The sequence below is a fragment of the Mastigoproctus giganteus genome, chromosome 4, assembly GCF_048544385.1.
Source record: "Mastigoproctus giganteus isolate SK-2022 chromosome 4, ASM4854438v1, whole genome shotgun sequence".
NCBI classification, from domain to species: domain Eukaryota; kingdom Metazoa; phylum Arthropoda; class Arachnida; order Uropygi; family Thelyphonidae; genus Mastigoproctus; species Mastigoproctus giganteus.
The window spans coordinates 193107738-193125285 of NC_143578.1; the positions used below are offsets into that span (position 1 = coordinate 193107738).

Here is a 17548-nt window from a genome sequence, read left to right on the forward strand (position 1 = left end):
GATTCTTCTGCTCCTATGCTTATCTCCGATGATGCTCCGATTTCTAGGCAAGATCTTGGGGATTACCCCGACTTCTATCTCTTGGCATAAAGCACATTACAAATATTTCATTCTCTGCATCTAAAAAACTAGGTTTTCTGTTCCATTCTCGGCGTTACTTTTCTTCCAAACAGTTGTTGACTCTGTAGAAATTGTAAATCCGGTCTACCATGGAATATTGTCCCCACATCTAGGGCGGTGCCCCCCAAACCTCTCTCTCTCAGGCTTCTAGATTCCATTCAAAAGAGGGCAATTAGATTAATTAATGTGTCATCTGTAACAGAATCTCTCCACTCTCTGTCTCATAGACACAAATTTCTGTTTCTGCTGCATGCTTTTTCTATAGATACTTGCATGGGCACTGTTCTTCTGAATTGGCTTCTATAATTCTGCTCTCTCTCTCTCTCTCTCTCTCTCTCTTTCAAAGAAGTTCGAACACGTGCTGCAACCAGTCAACATCCTTTTACTGTCCAAGTTCAAACTCACAGAACAAACTTTTCTTCTTCCTCATTTATTCATTCAACTTCTGTTTTCTGGAACAACCTTCCTTCATATGTATTTCCCGAAAATTACAATCTACAAAAGTTCAATTCTAATGTCAACAAGTATCGTCTTTCATCTTTTCAACCTTCAACCCATGCATGGTGCTAAGTGCTATATTTTCTTAAAAAAAGAAAAGTACCTATACATAACAATGGTCCTCGAGAATGAAAAAAAAATTAGTAAGGAAAACATATTTATTTAACATGATATATTATAAGATAGTAAACTAATTCTAAGGATCTGATTTCTTTCTTTGGCAATTCTTTACTTTTTATTTAATTTTAATTCGCTTTATTATATATTATTAGTTATATTGTGTTTACAATAATATACCTATGTAAATCCAAGCAGATGCCACTACTGAATTTTTAGTGCGAACCCCCTGGAACAATTTCCTGAATCCCCAGGGGTTCACGACCCACCAGTTGGGAATCACTGGTTTTTTGTTTTTTTTTTTTTATATGTAAACCCCAAACACGAGAGGTATCAGAACCTATAGTACTTAGTACCGTGCTTGAGTTGGAGGTTGAGAAGGCGAAAAAAGATATTTGTTGACACTGGACTTGAACTGTAGACTGTAATTTTCAGGAAATACGTATGAAGGAAGGTTGTTCCAGAAAACGGCAATTGAATGAATAAACAAGGAAGATGAAAAGTCGGTTCTGTGAGTTTGAAGTTGGACAGTAAATGGATGTTGGCTGGTGGCGACACGTGTTCGGACTGTTTTGAAAGAGAGAGCGGGAATTATAGAAGCCAATTCAGAAGAACAGTGCCCATCTTCAGCAGAGGCATGCAGCAGAAACAGTACGTCTGTGAGACAGCGAGTGGAGAGACTCTGTTAAAGATGGATCATTAATTAACCTAACTGCCCTCTTCTGAATGGAATCAAGAAGCCTGAGAGAGGTTTTGGGGGCACCACCCCAGATGTGGGAACAATATTCCATGACAGGGCGGATTTGCGATTTATACAGAGTGAGCAGCTGTTTGGAAGAAAAGTAATGGTGAGAGCGAAAGAGAAAACCAAGTTTTTTAGATGCAGAGGAAGCAATATTTGTAATGTGCTTGTGCCAAAGAGATTAGAATTCAGGGTAATCCCCAAAAGAGATATATCATTTTGCCTAGTGTCACTAAAGATAAGCGTAGGAGCAGAAGAATCCTTTTTGTGAGATGTAAGACAAGACTGAGTTTTAGAAGGGTTGAATTCAACTAAGTTGTCTTTGCCCCACTGGAGAATACCTGAAGATCGGCATTTAAGGAATTGGTAGCAGATTTTCAAGAAGTTGAGGCTGATTGAGCAGGACAAGGTTTCTCAAAATGGAAAGTGGAATGCAATGTGTTATCATCGGGAAAAACTATGGTTAGGATTTCCAGTCAATGGAAGAAGGTCATTAATATACAAGAGGAAAAGAGTGGGGGAAAGAACTGAACCTTGGGGGACACCGGCATTAGTGGAAAAGTTAGAAGACAGAGAGCCATCTACCATCACCCTCAGTGAGCGATCAGAGAGAAAACTGGATAACCAATTACTAAAAACAGTTGCAAACCATAAGATGGAAGCTTGTTTAGAAGACCTTTATGCCAAACACGATCAAAAGCCTTTGAGATGTCAAGAGCAACTACTTGTGTTTCACTGAACCTTTCCATTGAATTAGTCCATAAATGGGTAACATAAGCCAGAATATCACCAGTGGATCGACACTGACGGAATCCATACTGACGATCGTTGATCAGATGGAAGGTTTCTAGGTAGTTTAAGAGTTGGCGATTAATTGATTTCTCCATTACTTTAGAAAGAGTAGAAGTAATTGCAATGGAACTATAATTGGATGGGAGGGATTTGTCACCCTTTTTAGGAACTGGCTGGATATGAGCAAATTTCCAAGCAGAAGGAAAAACACCTTTGGAATAAGAAAGTGAAAAAAGCCGGCAAAGAATAGGAGTAAGTTCAGGAGCACAGGTTTTGAGAACAAGTGGAGAAATATCATCAGGACCTGGAGCTTCCTTAGTATCAAGATTCGTCAAAATCCTTCTAATATTCTTTTGATGGAAGACCACAGGAGTCATTGAATGGAGCTTGTTGGGAATGGTGGGAGATGTTTTACCAAGATCATTAATACATGAGCTGGAAGAAAAATGGGATGCTAGCAGGTCAGCTTTATCCTTGGCTGAAGCGACAATAGAACCATCTGGTTTGGACAGAGGTGGGAGCAGAAATGGGCAAAAATTGAGGCCAATAGCTTTGGCAAGGGACCAGAATACTCGGCTACCATTAGGGCAAGAAGCAAGTTTTCTACTCTTAGCCTGTTCAAATTCTAGTTTGGACTGATTAATAACTGCTTTACAATTGTTGCGAGCTTTGGTTTAGGCAGAAAACGAAACTGAATAATTACAAACAAGCCAATTACGATATGCAACATTCTTCTCTTGAACAGCCTTAGCACATTTATTGGAAAACCAAGGTTTAGATAAAGGATGAGATTTTAAAGTTGAGTGTATGATAAAGGATTCCATTCCTGCAAGAATAATTTCACTGACTTGATCTGAGCAAACGTTGACATCAGAAGTTTTGAAACAGTAATCCGACCAAGGAAAAGAAGAAAAGAAATTTCACAGGTCATCCCATTTTGCATTCTTGTAATGCCAAACAACACGAGGTTGGGAATAGCCATGACATAAAGGTTCCATTGGAGAAGAGACAATCACCAAGTTGTGATCTGAAGTGCCTAAAGGACCTCTCACTTCGACCGTGTATTTAGAAGGGTTGTTTGTGAGAAAAAGATCAAGCGTGTTGGCTGTATCATTAGGATTGTCCGGTATTCTTGTAGGTAAATGAACAATCTGTGCAAGATCATTAGTAATTGCAAAAGCCTCAGCATCTCGACCAGCTGGGTCGGTGTGACTAGAAAACGGAAGCCAGCTGGAGTTGTGAACATTAAAATCGCCAAGGAAAATGATCTCACTGTTAGGAAAGTTCGACTGGAGAAAGTCAAGTTGCAAAGAGAGGAAGTCAAAAAGCTCAAGTGATTAGTGGAGTTGGGAGAATGGTAGAGACAACAGATGAATTTTACACAGTGAGGTAGAGAGATTTTAAGCCAGAGAAGATCAAAGAGAGTAGATTCCAAATTGCCAAGTCTCTGACAGGGAATATTAGAACGGACATATGCACAAGTACCACCTTTGAGGCGAAAGGAATCATACAGCGAATAATTTGGGCATCTGAGATAGGCAGTAGCTGAATCAACCGATAACTGAGATTCTGTCAGAAAAAGTACATGGCGTATGGCAGACTGCAAGTCGAAATGGACATCGTTAAGATTAGAATTGAGACCACGTTATATTTGTGAAATGAATTAGAAAGTGCTTCTGAGGTTTAGATCTTTTCGCAGATAAGCTTTCTCTATTAGTTTGACAATTCATGGTGTATTCAATAGTAAGAAAAAGTGGGTGGGACATGCTGTATGAAGTAATGAAATTTTTGGATATGGCGTACACATGGTAAGAATATACCCAGATCCTTGACATAACGTGGCCTCAACAATGCTCCCTGCATATACACTACTCAGACTTCCCCCAGTCACTATCTGGCAGAGTAGAGGTAGCAAGATTATACACTAGCTGATCCGGAAGCCTCCTAGGTTCGGTCCGGTGTACTAACTAGCGTCAGGCCTGCGAACACTGTTTTAGAGCTGTACCCTCGAAATGTAAGGAATATTGCATCTCGACACGATGTTCATCATAACCTCAAAAGTCATCAATCATACTGCATGATGGAAGAGATAGGGAAATGTTGACCGGAACTTAGCTCTAGAGACTAAACATGGGTTCCACCACTTCAAGCCTCCAATAAGCAAAGTGGTGGTATTGCACCTGTTGATGAGAGTCATCTACCACCTTATACTGCCTGGTAACACAGAGGGGGCGGCATTCCTCCATGTGGTGTGGGCGCCACACCTGAAACCCTGCTTATGTTGGTTCACACCTGGGTGGTCACCCACCACGTATACTTATGTATGGAGGTTATACCCAGGATTACTAACAGTCCCACCATCGTGAAGGTGCAAGCAGAGGATTTGGCTGTTACAGACCATCCGGACTTCTCCCAAAATTGGGTACACTTGACTTGAGTGTCACCCGAATATCAGTTCCATCAGCATTTTAGACTCCCATGTAGCAAGTGCAGCTTGTCTGGCATATCTGAGAGAATGTCTGTGTAACCTGAAGTTCTGCCTTGAATTTATTTTAGAAGTCATGCTTTGAATTATATTTTTGGATATATATAGAGTTGTAGTTGGTAATGATAGGTTTTACTTATAGTTGTAATGATTATAGTAATAATAAAGGCTTACACCAATTGTTAAATGATTAAAGTGAATATAAGGTCTCTAACCATTTACATGTAGGAGGAAGCTTTCTTGCCATTAGTACTGGATATGCTAATCATGGTTCACCATTTGTGGTTCCAAGTGCATCTGCTAAGGCTGGTGTAGAAACATTGATGAAGTAAGTTGTATTATTTCTAAATAGATATATATTAACTCCAAAGTAATATAAAAATTATTTGCAGTATTCATCCAAATTAACTTATTATAATGATTTACAAAACAATTTTGTCCATGCTTCCGAGGTATATTCAATTGTTTTTATAAATCCCATTGTTGGATTATTGCAGTATATAAAAACTTAATGAAATTTATTCAAACTATCCTCCAACACCAGATGAAAGTTTGGTTCCAACACTGAATCAGTGATGGTTGATGACAAATTACCCTCCTATCCTGCACCCAGTGTTTCTCAATTTGAATTTAGTATTAGCATTAGCCATATGGTGCAAAGAAACCACAGGCTTTTGCTATACTGGACAAAAAAAAAAATTGGATAAGAAAATACAAATTATGTGCTTCGCTTCTCACATAGCATTATCAGAGGCATATGATGCAAGAAAGCAAGCTTATAGTATCAGCCAAAAAAAAAAAAAAAAAAAAAAAAAATCTTCCCATTTTACCCAACCATTCGTTCTAGATGATTGTCCAGTTTTTCCTTGAATTTATTTCAGCCAGCTATCAGTTTCCACAATGACAGATCAATAGTCTGTTCCAGCAACGAACTACCCTCTGGCTAAAACAAAATTTCTGCACATCTATTCTTCAACTGTCTTTCCTCAATTTGAGTTTATGGCCCCTCAGATTCATAATCTCAGCAAGAGGAAGAATCCCATCAAAATTGAGCTTGCTCAAACCATTCAAGGTCTAATACACCTCAATCAGATCATCTCGTAGATGCCTAGTCTCCATACTCTGCAATTTGCAGAACTTAAACCTTTCTCGGTAAGAGCATCCCTTTGTTCCCCTCACCAGTCTTGTTGCCCTGCTCCATACTTGTTCTAGCAACTCTACATCCTTCCTAAAATGAGGCCTCCAGACCTGAATGCAGTACTCAAGGTGTGGCCTGATCATTGCCTTATATGAGTGGTTAATCACCTCCTTATCCCTGCTAGAAAAATTCATGTATATCATTGACAAGACCCCATGACCTGCTCTGGCAGCCTGTCTGCACTGCTCAGAAAACTTCATATCTTACTGCAGAATTATCCCCAGGTCTTTTTCATTCTCCACTACCCTGAGTGTAGTACGACACAGTTGGTACATTTTTTTGAGACTAATGCTGCCCAACTTTTCTCGATCCTGTTGCAGTAGCTTACTGTCATTAACAACCCTGCCAACCTTTGTTTGTGGGTGTCTCCGTAGCCAGGTGGGAAGGAGCAGCAGTGCGTAGCACACGCTTTTTGATTAGACCGGGGTTCGAGCCCGTCACCACCAAATACGGAGGATGCAGAAAAGTCAGGGAATGATCACTGCATATTCCTGGAGCAATGTGGCCTTAATTGCCAATGCTCCTAAAAACCAAACAGTTCAAACAGTACACCATTACATCCAGGAATGGGAGGGCACCATCTACTTCTACCTCTGAGGTAAACTTTATGAACGGAGAGAAACCGTTGAGAAAACAAAGCACATCCTCTTCTCTCCCCTTCTGAACAAAAGTGAATGTGTTATTAGCATTAGTAGAGGCATACGATGCAAGAAAGCAAGCTTATGCAGCATCAGCCAAAAAAAAAAACCTTCCACTTCACCCCTCCGTTCGTTCGAAATACCTGTCCAGCTGAGCCTTAAATTTATTTAGGCTATCAACCTCCACAAAAGGGATGGAAGTCTGTTCCACCAGCCAACTACCCGCTGGCTAAAGGCAAATTTCCGCACATCTATCCTACATGTCTTTCCTCAATTTGAATTTATGCCCTCTCAGGTGATTATTCTGAGCAAGAATCCCATCAGCATTGAGCATGCTCAAACCATTCAAGGCTTTATACACCTATCAGATCACCTCGCCGGTGCTTAGTCTTCAGACACTATAATTTGCAAAACTTAAGCCTTTCTTCGTAAGAGCAACCCTTTGTTCCATTCACTAATCTTGTTGCCCTTCTCTGTACTGGTTCCAGCAGCTCTACATCCCTCTTGAAATGAGGCCTCCAGACCTGTATAGAGTACTCAAGGTGTGGCCTGACCATTGCCTTATACACGGGAATAATCACCTTCTTATCCCTGCTAGAAAAATTCCTGTATATCATTGATAAGACACCATGAGCTACTCTTGCAGCCCGTCTGCACTGCTCAGAGAACTTCATATCTGCCTGCACAATTACCCCCAGGTCCTTTTCATTCTCTACCACTGTCAGTGTAGTACCACAGAGTTGATACGTTGCTCTGGGGTCGCTGTTTCCCATATGTAGTATTTTACATTTGTCAATGTTTAACTTCATTTGCCACCTCTCAGCCCATATGCTCAACCTTTCCAGATCCTGTTGCAGCAGCATAGCATCAGTAGTATCCTTAACAACCCTGCCAACCTTTGTATCATCTGCAAACTTGGACATTAAGCTTGATATACCATCATCAATATTATTTATGAATACAGAAAACAATAATGGACCCAACACTGAACCCTGAGGGACTCCACTAATAACATTAGTCCACGATGAGCAGTGTCCATTGATTACCACTCTCTGTCTTCTCCCCTTAACCACCCCTTTATCCATAGTAGCAATTTGCCTCCAATGCCACATTGCTCCAATTTGTGCAGCAGTCTTCCATGTGTAACAGTATCAAAAGCCTTTCTAAAAATCCAAGTATATAATATCAAAGTTATTCCCTGTATCCAGCTCTTTTTGTGACTGGATCATAGTATCCAATCAAATTGGTCAGGCAAGACTTCCCCTTAACAAAACCGTGCTGTGTCCGAGCTATAACTGAAGTCTTGTCTAGATGATCCTGCAGTGCTTCTTTAACCAGTGCCTCCATTAATTTTCTGCGAACAGAAGTTAAACTCACAGGTCTATAATTACTTGTGTCAGCCTTTGATCCTCCTTTGTGAATTGGGGTCACATTTGCACATATCCAGGCTATGGGTACCTCCCCTGAGTCCAAGGATGCTCTCATAATTATGGCTAAGGGTTTGCTTACTTCCTTTGCTGGCTCCTTTAATATAACTGGATAGATCCCATCCACCCCAGGTGCCTTTCTTGTGTTTATCTTCAACAATTTCTCCTCCACTTTACTCTCAGTTATTACAAGATCTAGCTTACTGCCAGAGTTGAATACACCTCTGGCAGTATACACCCCTTGCTGAATAACTCCTCATGTGTGAATGTCGATGCAAAATACTCGTTTAGTTTGTTAGCTACCTGAGCAGGATCATCAACAGTTGAACCATCGATATCAAGTGGACCAATCTGATTCATCCCCTTCCTTCTAGAGTTTACATAAGTAAAGAATTCTTTGCTGTTTTTCTTTGCATCCTTTGCCAAAGATTTCTCATAATCTCATTTTTTTTCTCTGCCATGTGTCTCATTAGTTCATCTGACATCCATTTAGGCCTAAACCTTGAACACGTATCTCTTCCACTTCCGCATAGGGAACTCCAATCTTTCAAAGATTCTATTTTCTAATTCTTCCATAGCTAAGTTTGCAACAATGGCCCTAATGGAAGAACCCATAGCTGTGCTGTGAACCTGCTTGTACATCACCCCTTAAAATACCATACTGATACTTGAGAGGCACAATTCCACTACAGCAGATATCCTCCATATTTAAATGAGATCTAGCACTTAAAGTGTCATATTTCTGCAGGGGCATTTTAACACATTGAACTCCATGATTTATAGGGATACATGTAAATAATGACATTACATCTAACGAAATCATAGTCTCATTTCCCCTATAGTTTGGCTCTTCACAAAATTAACAAATTCTTTACTATCTTTAACCACACACATAGACCGTCCTACTATAGGGAAAATCAGCTTAGCCAGAAATTTAGACATAGCATAGGTAGGGCTACCAATGAAAGAAACAGTGGGTCTTAGTCTTATTTACACGTATCCCTATAAACCAGGGAGTCCAATGTGTTAAAAATGGCCCTGCAGAAAGATGACACTTTAAGTGCTAGGTCTCATTTAAATATGGAGGATATCTGCTGTGGTGTAGAATTGTGCCTCTCAAGTACCACTATGGTATTTCAAGGGGTGATGTACAAGCAGGTTCATGGCACAGCTATGGGTTCTCCCATTAGCACCATTGTTGCGAATTTAGCTATGGAAGAATTAGAAAATAGAATCTTTGAAAGATTGGAGTTCCCTATGTGGAAGTGAGAGATACGTGCATGACACGTTCACTTTTGTTCAGAAGGGGAGAGAAGAGGATGTGCTTTGTTTTCTCAACGGTTTCTCTCCGTTCATAAAGTTTACCTCAGAGGTAGAAGTAGATGGTGCCCTCCCATTCCTGGATGTAATAGTGTACAGAGAAGGCTCTAGACTTAAGACCACAGTCTATAGGAAACCAATGTGTAGGAGCCAGTACACCCATTACAAGTCAGCGCAGACTTTACAACATAAGAACAGCGTCGCTAAGGCACTTCTGGATAGGGTTGGGAAGCATTGTAGAACCCCTGAGGAGAGAGAAAAAGAAATCGGACAAATCTTGGCAGATCTTATGAAATGCGGTTACCCCCAGAGGATCTTAGATAAATATAGTAGGGGTGTGGAGCCTAGTCATAGAGATCCATCCGTTCCAGTCACCACAGTCTACATCTCTAACTATCCAGGCCTTTCAGAACGTATTGCAAGGATATTCCGTACTTCCAGGCATGTTGCGTGCAGCTTCCGGGTCGGAGGTTGCACACAGTAGTGTCGCAGGTTAAGGACCCCATTGCAAGGGATTCCAGCAGTGTGGTCATATACGAGATCAAATGCCCGTATTGTGGGGAGAGTTATGTGGGGGAAACGGCGGCGGCTCAAAGATTGTCCTTGGGAACACATGAGGGCCATACAGACTGCAGAGTTTAGCAAGTCCGCTATTGCCGAGCATTTTTGGGAAAAACAACACCAGGTCTCCCCAGAGAATGCTGTCCTCCTTGACCGGGTGCATAAATTCTGGGACCGCAAGTGGCTCGAGAGCTTGTGGATTGGTTCATCTGAAAATAATACTATGAATAGAGATAGGGGGGTGTTCAGCTTCACCCCCTTTTCGAAGCTGTAATCCTCACAAAAGATGAGCGTTTCTGCCTTGCAACCCCCCGAGCCACTTCCAGTTCTGGTACACACGAAGAATATACTGTTCAACCACGTGCGCCGTGAACCTGATACTTAAGGATGTGTTGCTTAATGTGCTGTGTGTTGTTGAGAAAGGAGGCAGACACCCCCGAAAGCTACAATTGCACAGTTTTAACACTTTTAAGTATTTTATTTTATTATAATGTATAGTAAGTTAGTCATTGTAAATAGATTATTTTATAATATCCATTATTTTTGCAAATATTAAACTATGTTAATTTAAATGGTTGGTGTATTAATTTAATATTGTGAACCTGAACTTTCCCAACCTTAGAGGCCTTTTTGAAGATCAATACAGAAAACAACAATGAGGCCCAACACAAGCCCCTGGGGAATCCACTAATAATATTAGTCCACGATGAGTGTCCATTGATTACCACTCTGTTTTTTCCCACTCAACCATCCTTTTATTCATTGTAGCAACTTGTCCTTAATGCCATACTGTTTCAATTTGTATAGTAGTCTTCCATGTGCAACAGCATCAAAAGCTTTCCTGAAATCCAAGTATATGATATCACAATTATTTTTTGCATCCAGTTCCTTTGTGACCACGTCATAATATCCAATCATTTGGCCAGACAATACTTCCCCTTAACAAACTCATACTGTCTGAATTATTACAGCAGTCTTGTCTAGATGACCCTGCAATGCTTTTTTAACCAGTTACTCCATTAATTTCCCTAGAACAGAAGTTAAACTAACAGGTCTGTAATTGCTCATCACCCTTTGATCCCCCTTTGTGAATTGGAGATACATTTGCTCATCTCCAATTTGCAAGGACCTTTCCTCAATCCGAGGATGCTTTAATAATTATGGCTAACATTTGATTGCTTCCTTCTTTGCCTTCTTTAATAAAACTGAATAGATCCCATCCATCCGAGGTGCCTTTCTTTGTTTAACTTCAATTTGTCTTCCACTTTCCTCTCAGTTATTACAAAATCATTTATCTATTTTTAGAGTATGATAAACTTCTGTTCTCCACTTCTCTAGAGGATTCCTTATCTGTGAATGTAGATGCAATTATTCATTTAGTTTGTTAGCTACCTAAGCAGGATTAACAGTTGAACCTTCAATATCAAGTAGTCCAATCTAATTCACCCTCTTCCTTCTAGAATTTACATAAGTAAAGAAGTTGTTGCTGTTTTTCTTTGCATCTTTTGCCAAAGATTTCTCATAATCTGCCTTTGCTTGTCTGTCCTCCTTTGTGACTTGATTAATGACTAGTTTATATCTACTATAGGCTTCTCTGTTGCCTGATAATTTATATGCGTCCCATGCATTTTTATTTCTCTGCCACTAGTCTCATTAGTTCATCTGACTTACACTTAGGCCTAAACCTGAACAGTATTTCTTAGTTGATATAAAAAGCCTAGTAGCGTCCAAGATTAATTCCTTGAATGCTTACCATTTAGAATTTGCTGTTGGTAACATCAACAGTTGGTCCCACTGTATAGAATTTGTCTGAGACCACTGCAGTCATCTTTACAAAAAGTAAAAACTCTTCCCTTTAGCCCTGATGGTAGTGATAATTTTTAAATAAATCCCACATCAGTACACTGTTGATTACTGTCACCCAGTGGTTCCTTTATCTGCACATTCGTAATACATGAGTAATCACTGCTGATAATCAGATCAAGGGTATTACTCCTTCTGGTTGTCTCTCAAACATGCTTCTATAGAAAACAGTCAACCAATAAATCCACAGAAATCTTTCTAGTGTGCAAGTGAACAATCAACAAGTTCGACTCAATATCCGGGAAGTTAAAATCCTCCATTATAAGACATTCTGATTTACTGGCCCACTATTTCTCTGTACAATTGTTTGTTCTACTCGTCAGAGTCATTAGGCCTATAACACACTCCTACTCTCATTTTTGCTTTCCCAGTGCTAATGTCACATTAAACTGTCTATCTTCTACTGTCCACATATGTCAACTGGATGCATTTCCTAAGATTTTGTTTCTTAACTAACAGAATAACCCCTCCTCCCTTCCTGTCTATCCTTTCTGTACACATTTTGCTTGCCAAATTCCATTTATGCACTACTTATATCTGTGACATCTTGTCTCTAATATATCCCAACAATATCCGCCTTTCATGTCTTGACCAGCACTTCAAATTCATCAAATTTATTTTCCAAACTCCTACGATTGGTGTACATGCAGGTATAAATGCACCTTTTCTTATGTACCCTAACACAGCCCATGTATTTGCTTGTTCCATGATGACTCCCAGCAGTTCTTGAAATGCCCAGTACCTTGCTTTCCAGGCTGCTACTTATTCTAATAGAATCAGTGGAAAAATCACTTTCACCTCTACGTGCAACTACTATTAATCTTTTAGTCTGCGAATCCCCCAAGCTAGCAGTTTTCCGACTCGCCTAACACTGCCTCGATAGCATCAGCAAATATTCTTGCACCCTTTCTATTTAAGTGTATCCCATCCCTGTAGAAGCAGTCTCTCCTGTTGACAAGCACGGACCATGCTAAAAAAAATTCTATCCCAAGAGCCTTGCACAATCTCTCCTGAGACGAATCGATTGACAAGGCTCTCACCATATACTCCCTCCTATCGTGTCTGGGCAGAATTGCAGACACTTTCAAATTCAACCCTATTTCATGGCTTTTTTTCAACAGTGGCCTGTACTTGTTAAGTAATTCCACTGGTCTCCTACTCTTAATATCATTAGTGCCAACATGTACAACAATATCTCCTTTTGTGTCCTTAAAAGATGATATTCGCTCTACAACATCATCAACCTTTGCCCCTGCAGATATACCCTGGTCCTGTTCCACCTATCCTTTTTACACACCATGTTCCCCATCTCCCTGACAATAGAGTCACCAACAATTACTAGTTCCTGTGGGACCAGCGCATTCTGCCTTGGGGGTTGCTGCTGTGTTGTGTGATGATCAAGTGCAAGCTCTGGCATTGATGTGGGCAGCTGAGAGCTTGATGGGCCCCTCAACTTAGATCCTTCGAGGGCATCCACCCTGTCCTTCAAGCTCTCATAGGCGCCTCCGTAGCCAGGTGGGAAGGAGCAACAGTACGCAGCACACGCTTCTTGATTAGACCGGGGTTCGAGCCCGTCACCACCAAATACGGGGGATGCGGGAAGGTCAGGGAATGACCACCGCATATCCCGGAGCAATATGGCCTTAGTTGCTAATGCTCCTAAAAAAAAAACCAAATAACATCAAGCTCTCATATAGGCCCAAATATTTCAATAATTACTTGAGCAGAAAATAAAGGTTACCTAATTTCTGTAGTAGACATCAGCCAAGTCAACAAGTGAATGAGCAATGTATTGTTTACATTACATTGAAACTGAAAGTAGCACGTTTAAGTTGTTGTTGTTTGTTTTTTAGGAGTATTAGCAACTAAGGCCATATTGCTCCGGCATATGCGGTGGTCATTCCCTGACCTTTCCGCATCCTCCGTATTTGGTGGTGACGGGCTCGAACCCCGGTCTAATCAAGAAGCGTGTGCTACGCACTGCTGCTCCTTCCCACCTGGATACGGAGGCACCTCAGCACGTTTAAGTGGAAGACAAAACAGTAAATAGTCATGTAGGTCCTTTTCGTGTATAATTCCAAATAATCAATTTTTCACTTTCAAAACTGGTAAAACAAATGTTTTTATTATTTAGGAAGGTACTAAAAGTTTTTCAGCCATTAGCATTGAACTAACAATTAGTGAACAGTAGTTATTTTGGAGTGAAACCTGATAGGTTTCACTCCAAAACCCATCAGTTTTACTTAACCCACCAGTGGACACTGGTGTTATGTTAAATATGAAGTAGTAGGGATATAAGGAAATTGATTGAAAGCAGCACATTTCATTCTTATGCAGTACAACTAAATCTTTTGCATATTTCGAAAATGTTGCACTTGGTCATGTGAAGTCTTTTTGACTCTAATTTAACAGAGTTTCTGAATTTTTAATAGAGCAACCAGCGGAAAAAACTTTTTTATTGAAAGATATTGTGAATTACAACTAGGTGAACAGAGGTGTTTCACTGTGCAAAAATTAAAAACAAATGGAGTTTATAATGACCCCCCAAATGCATGCAAACAGGCTGATTTTTGGTGTGAATATTTTTTGGGCAGAAATCTTAAATAGGCATTTACTCTTAAATTATAATGAAGAATACACATGTTTTTTAGACTTTTTTTGAGTATCTTTAACTTTTTTTTTTAAACTTTTAACTAAAAGTTTTAATTTGGTAGGTCTTTAGCTGCAGAGTGGGGGAGATATGGAATGAGATTCAATTGTATTGCACCAGGACCGATCATAACAAAGGTAAATATAACTCCAAATGGTTTAAACTGAGTTTTTTTTTGTGAGTTTAACATCAGGAATTAAATAAAAAAATTATTTTTTTGTTTAACATCAGGAATTAAATAAAAAAATTATTTTTTTAATTTAATCAAAATAGTACATATACAGGATAAGTGTACTGCCAACAACTGCAAAGTTCGAGAGTTGCATTGCAAGAGAAATGCTTTTCTTTGACCAGTCATAAGGGTGTTATGTTTCATTAGCAGGTCAGCTTTATCCTTGGCTGATATGACAACAGAACCATCTGGTTTGGACAGAGGTCGGAGCAGAGATGGGCAAAAGTTGCGGCCAATAGCTTTGGCAAGAGACCAGAATGCTTGGCTACCATTAGGGCAAGAAGCAAGTTTTCTATTCTTAGCCTGTTCAAAATCTAGTTTGGACTGATTAATAACTGCTTTACAATTGTTGCGAGCTTTGGTGTAGGCAGAAAATGAAACTGAAGAATTAGAAACAAGCCAATTACGATATGCAACATTCTTCTCTTGAACAGCCTTAGCACATTTATTGGAAAACCAAGGTTTAGATAAAGGACGAGATTTTAAAGTGGAGTGTGGGATAAAGGATTCTATTCCTGCAAGAATAATTTCACTGACACGATCTGAGCAAACGTTGACATCAGAAGTTTTGAAACAGTAATCTGACCAAGGAAAAGAAGAAAAGAAGACTTGCAGGTCATCCCATTTTGCATTCTTGTAATGCCAAACAATATGAGGTTGGGAATAGCCATGAGATAAAGGTTCCATTGGAGAAGAGACAATCACCAAGTTGTGATCTGAAGTGCCTAAAGGACCTCTCACTTCGACCGTGTACTTAGAAGGGTTGTTTGTGAGAAAAAGATCAAGCGTATTGGCTGTATGATTAGGATTGTCTGGCATTCTTGTAGGTAAATGAACAATCTGTGCAAGGTCATTAGTAATTGCTAAAGCTTCAGCATCTCGACCAGCTGGAGTTGTGAACATTAAATCACCAAGGAAACTTACCTCACTGTTAGGAAAGTTGGACTGGAGAAAGTCAAGTTGCAAAGAGAGCAAGTCAAAGAGCTCCAAGTGATTAGTGCAGTTGAGAGAACGGTAGAGACAACAGATGAATTTGACGCAATGAGGTAGAAACATTTTAAGCAAGACAAGATCAAAGAGAGGAGATTCCAAATTGCCAAGTCTCTGACAGGGAATATCAGCTAGCATCCCATTTTTCTTCCACCTCATGTATTAATGATCTTGGTAAAACACCTCCCACTATTCCCAACACGACTCCATTCAATGCCTCCTGTGGTCTTCCGTCAAAAGGATGTCAGAAGGATTTTGACGAATCTTGATGCTAAGAAAGCTCCAGGTCCCGATGGTATTTCTCCACTTGTTCTCAAAACCTGTGTTCATGAACTTACTCCTATTCTTTGTTGCCTTTTTTCACTTTCTTATTCCAAAGGTGTTTTTCCTTCTACTTGGAAATTTTCTCATATCCAGTCAGTTCCTAAAAAAAGTGATAAATCCCTCCCATCCAATTATCGTCCCATTGCAATAATTTCTACTCTTTCTAAAGTAATAGAGAAATCAATTAACTGCCAACTCTTAAACTACATAGAAACCTTCCGTCTGATCAACGATCTCCAGTATGGATTCCGTCAGTGTTGATCCACTGGTGATATTCTGCTTATGTTACTCATTTATGGACTAATTCAATGGAAAGGTTCGGTGAAACGCAAGTACTTGCTCTTGACATCTCAAAGGCTTTCGATCGTGTTTGGCATAAAGGTCTTCTAAACAAGCTTTCATCTTATGGTTTGCCAACTGATTTTAGTAATTGGTTATCCAGTTTTCTCTTTGATCGCTCACTGAGGGTGATGGTAGATGGCTCTCTGTCTTCAACTTCTCCACTAATGCCGGTGTCCCCCAAGGTTCAGTTCTTTCCCCCACTCTTTTCCCTCTTGTATATTAATGACCTTCTTTCATTGACTACAAATCCTATCCATAGTTTTGCCAATGATAGCACATTGCATTCCACTTTCCATTTTGAGAAACCTTGTCCTGCTCAATCAGCTTCAACTTCTTGAAAATCTGCTACCAATTCCTTAAATGCTGATCTTCAGGTAATTCCCCAGTGGGGCAAAGACAACTTAGTTGATTTCAACCCTTCTAAAACTCAGTCTTGTCTTATATCTCGCAAAAAGGATTCTTCTGCTCCTATGCTTATCTTTGGTGACACTCCGATTTCTAGGCAAAATGATATATCTCTTTTGGGGATTACCCTGACTTCTAATCTCTCTTGGCACAAGCACAGGTGCCTCCGTAGCCAGGTGAGCAGGAGCAGCAGTGTGTAGCACATGCTTCTTGATTAGACCGGGGTTCAAGCCCGTGAGCCACCAAATACGGAGGATGAGGAAAGGTCAGGGAATGACCACCACATATTCCTGGAGCAATATGGCCTTAGTTGCTAATGCTCCTAAAAAAAAAAACACCAAATAACCAAATAGCACAAGCACATTACAAATATTGCTTCTTCTTCTGCATCTCAAAAACTTGGTTTTCTCTTTCGCTCTCGGCTTTGCTTTTCTTCCATACAGCTGCTCACTCTGTATAAATCGCAAATCCACCCTGCCATGGAATATTGTTCTCACATCTGGGGTGGTGCCCCCAAAACCTCTCTCTCAGGCTTCTTGATTCCATTCAGAGAGGGCAGTTAGGTTAATTAATGATCCATCTCTAACAGAGTCTCTCCACTCGCTGTCTCATAGACGTACTGTTTCTGCTGCATGCCTCTTCTACAGATACTTCCATGGGCACTGTTCTTCTGAATTGGCTTCTATAATTCCCGCTCTCTCTTTCAAATCAGTCCAAACATATGCCACCACCAGCCAGCATCCATTTACTGTCCAACTTCAAACTCATAGAACCAACTTTTCATATTCCTCATTTATTCATTCAAATGTTGTTTTCTGGAACAACCTTCCTTCATACTTATTTC

At 40.1% G+C, this 17548-nt stretch overlaps 1 protein-coding gene across 1 annotated transcript in view; it reads left to right on the forward strand.

Moving 5' to 3' along the window:
• Nucleotides 1-17548, forward strand: part of LOC150087291 (2,4-dienoyl-CoA reductase [(3E)-enoyl-CoA-producing], mitochondrial-like) — a 75612-nt gene that overhangs the window by 39599 nt on the left and 18465 nt on the right. The window contains exons 5-6 of the mRNA XM_090371958.1: nucleotides 4983-5082; nucleotides 14476-14548. Coding sequence (XP_090228084.1) covers nucleotides 4983-5082; nucleotides 14476-14548 — 173 coding nt within the window. The remainder of the gene's footprint in view (nucleotides 1-4982; nucleotides 5083-14475; nucleotides 14549-17548) is intronic.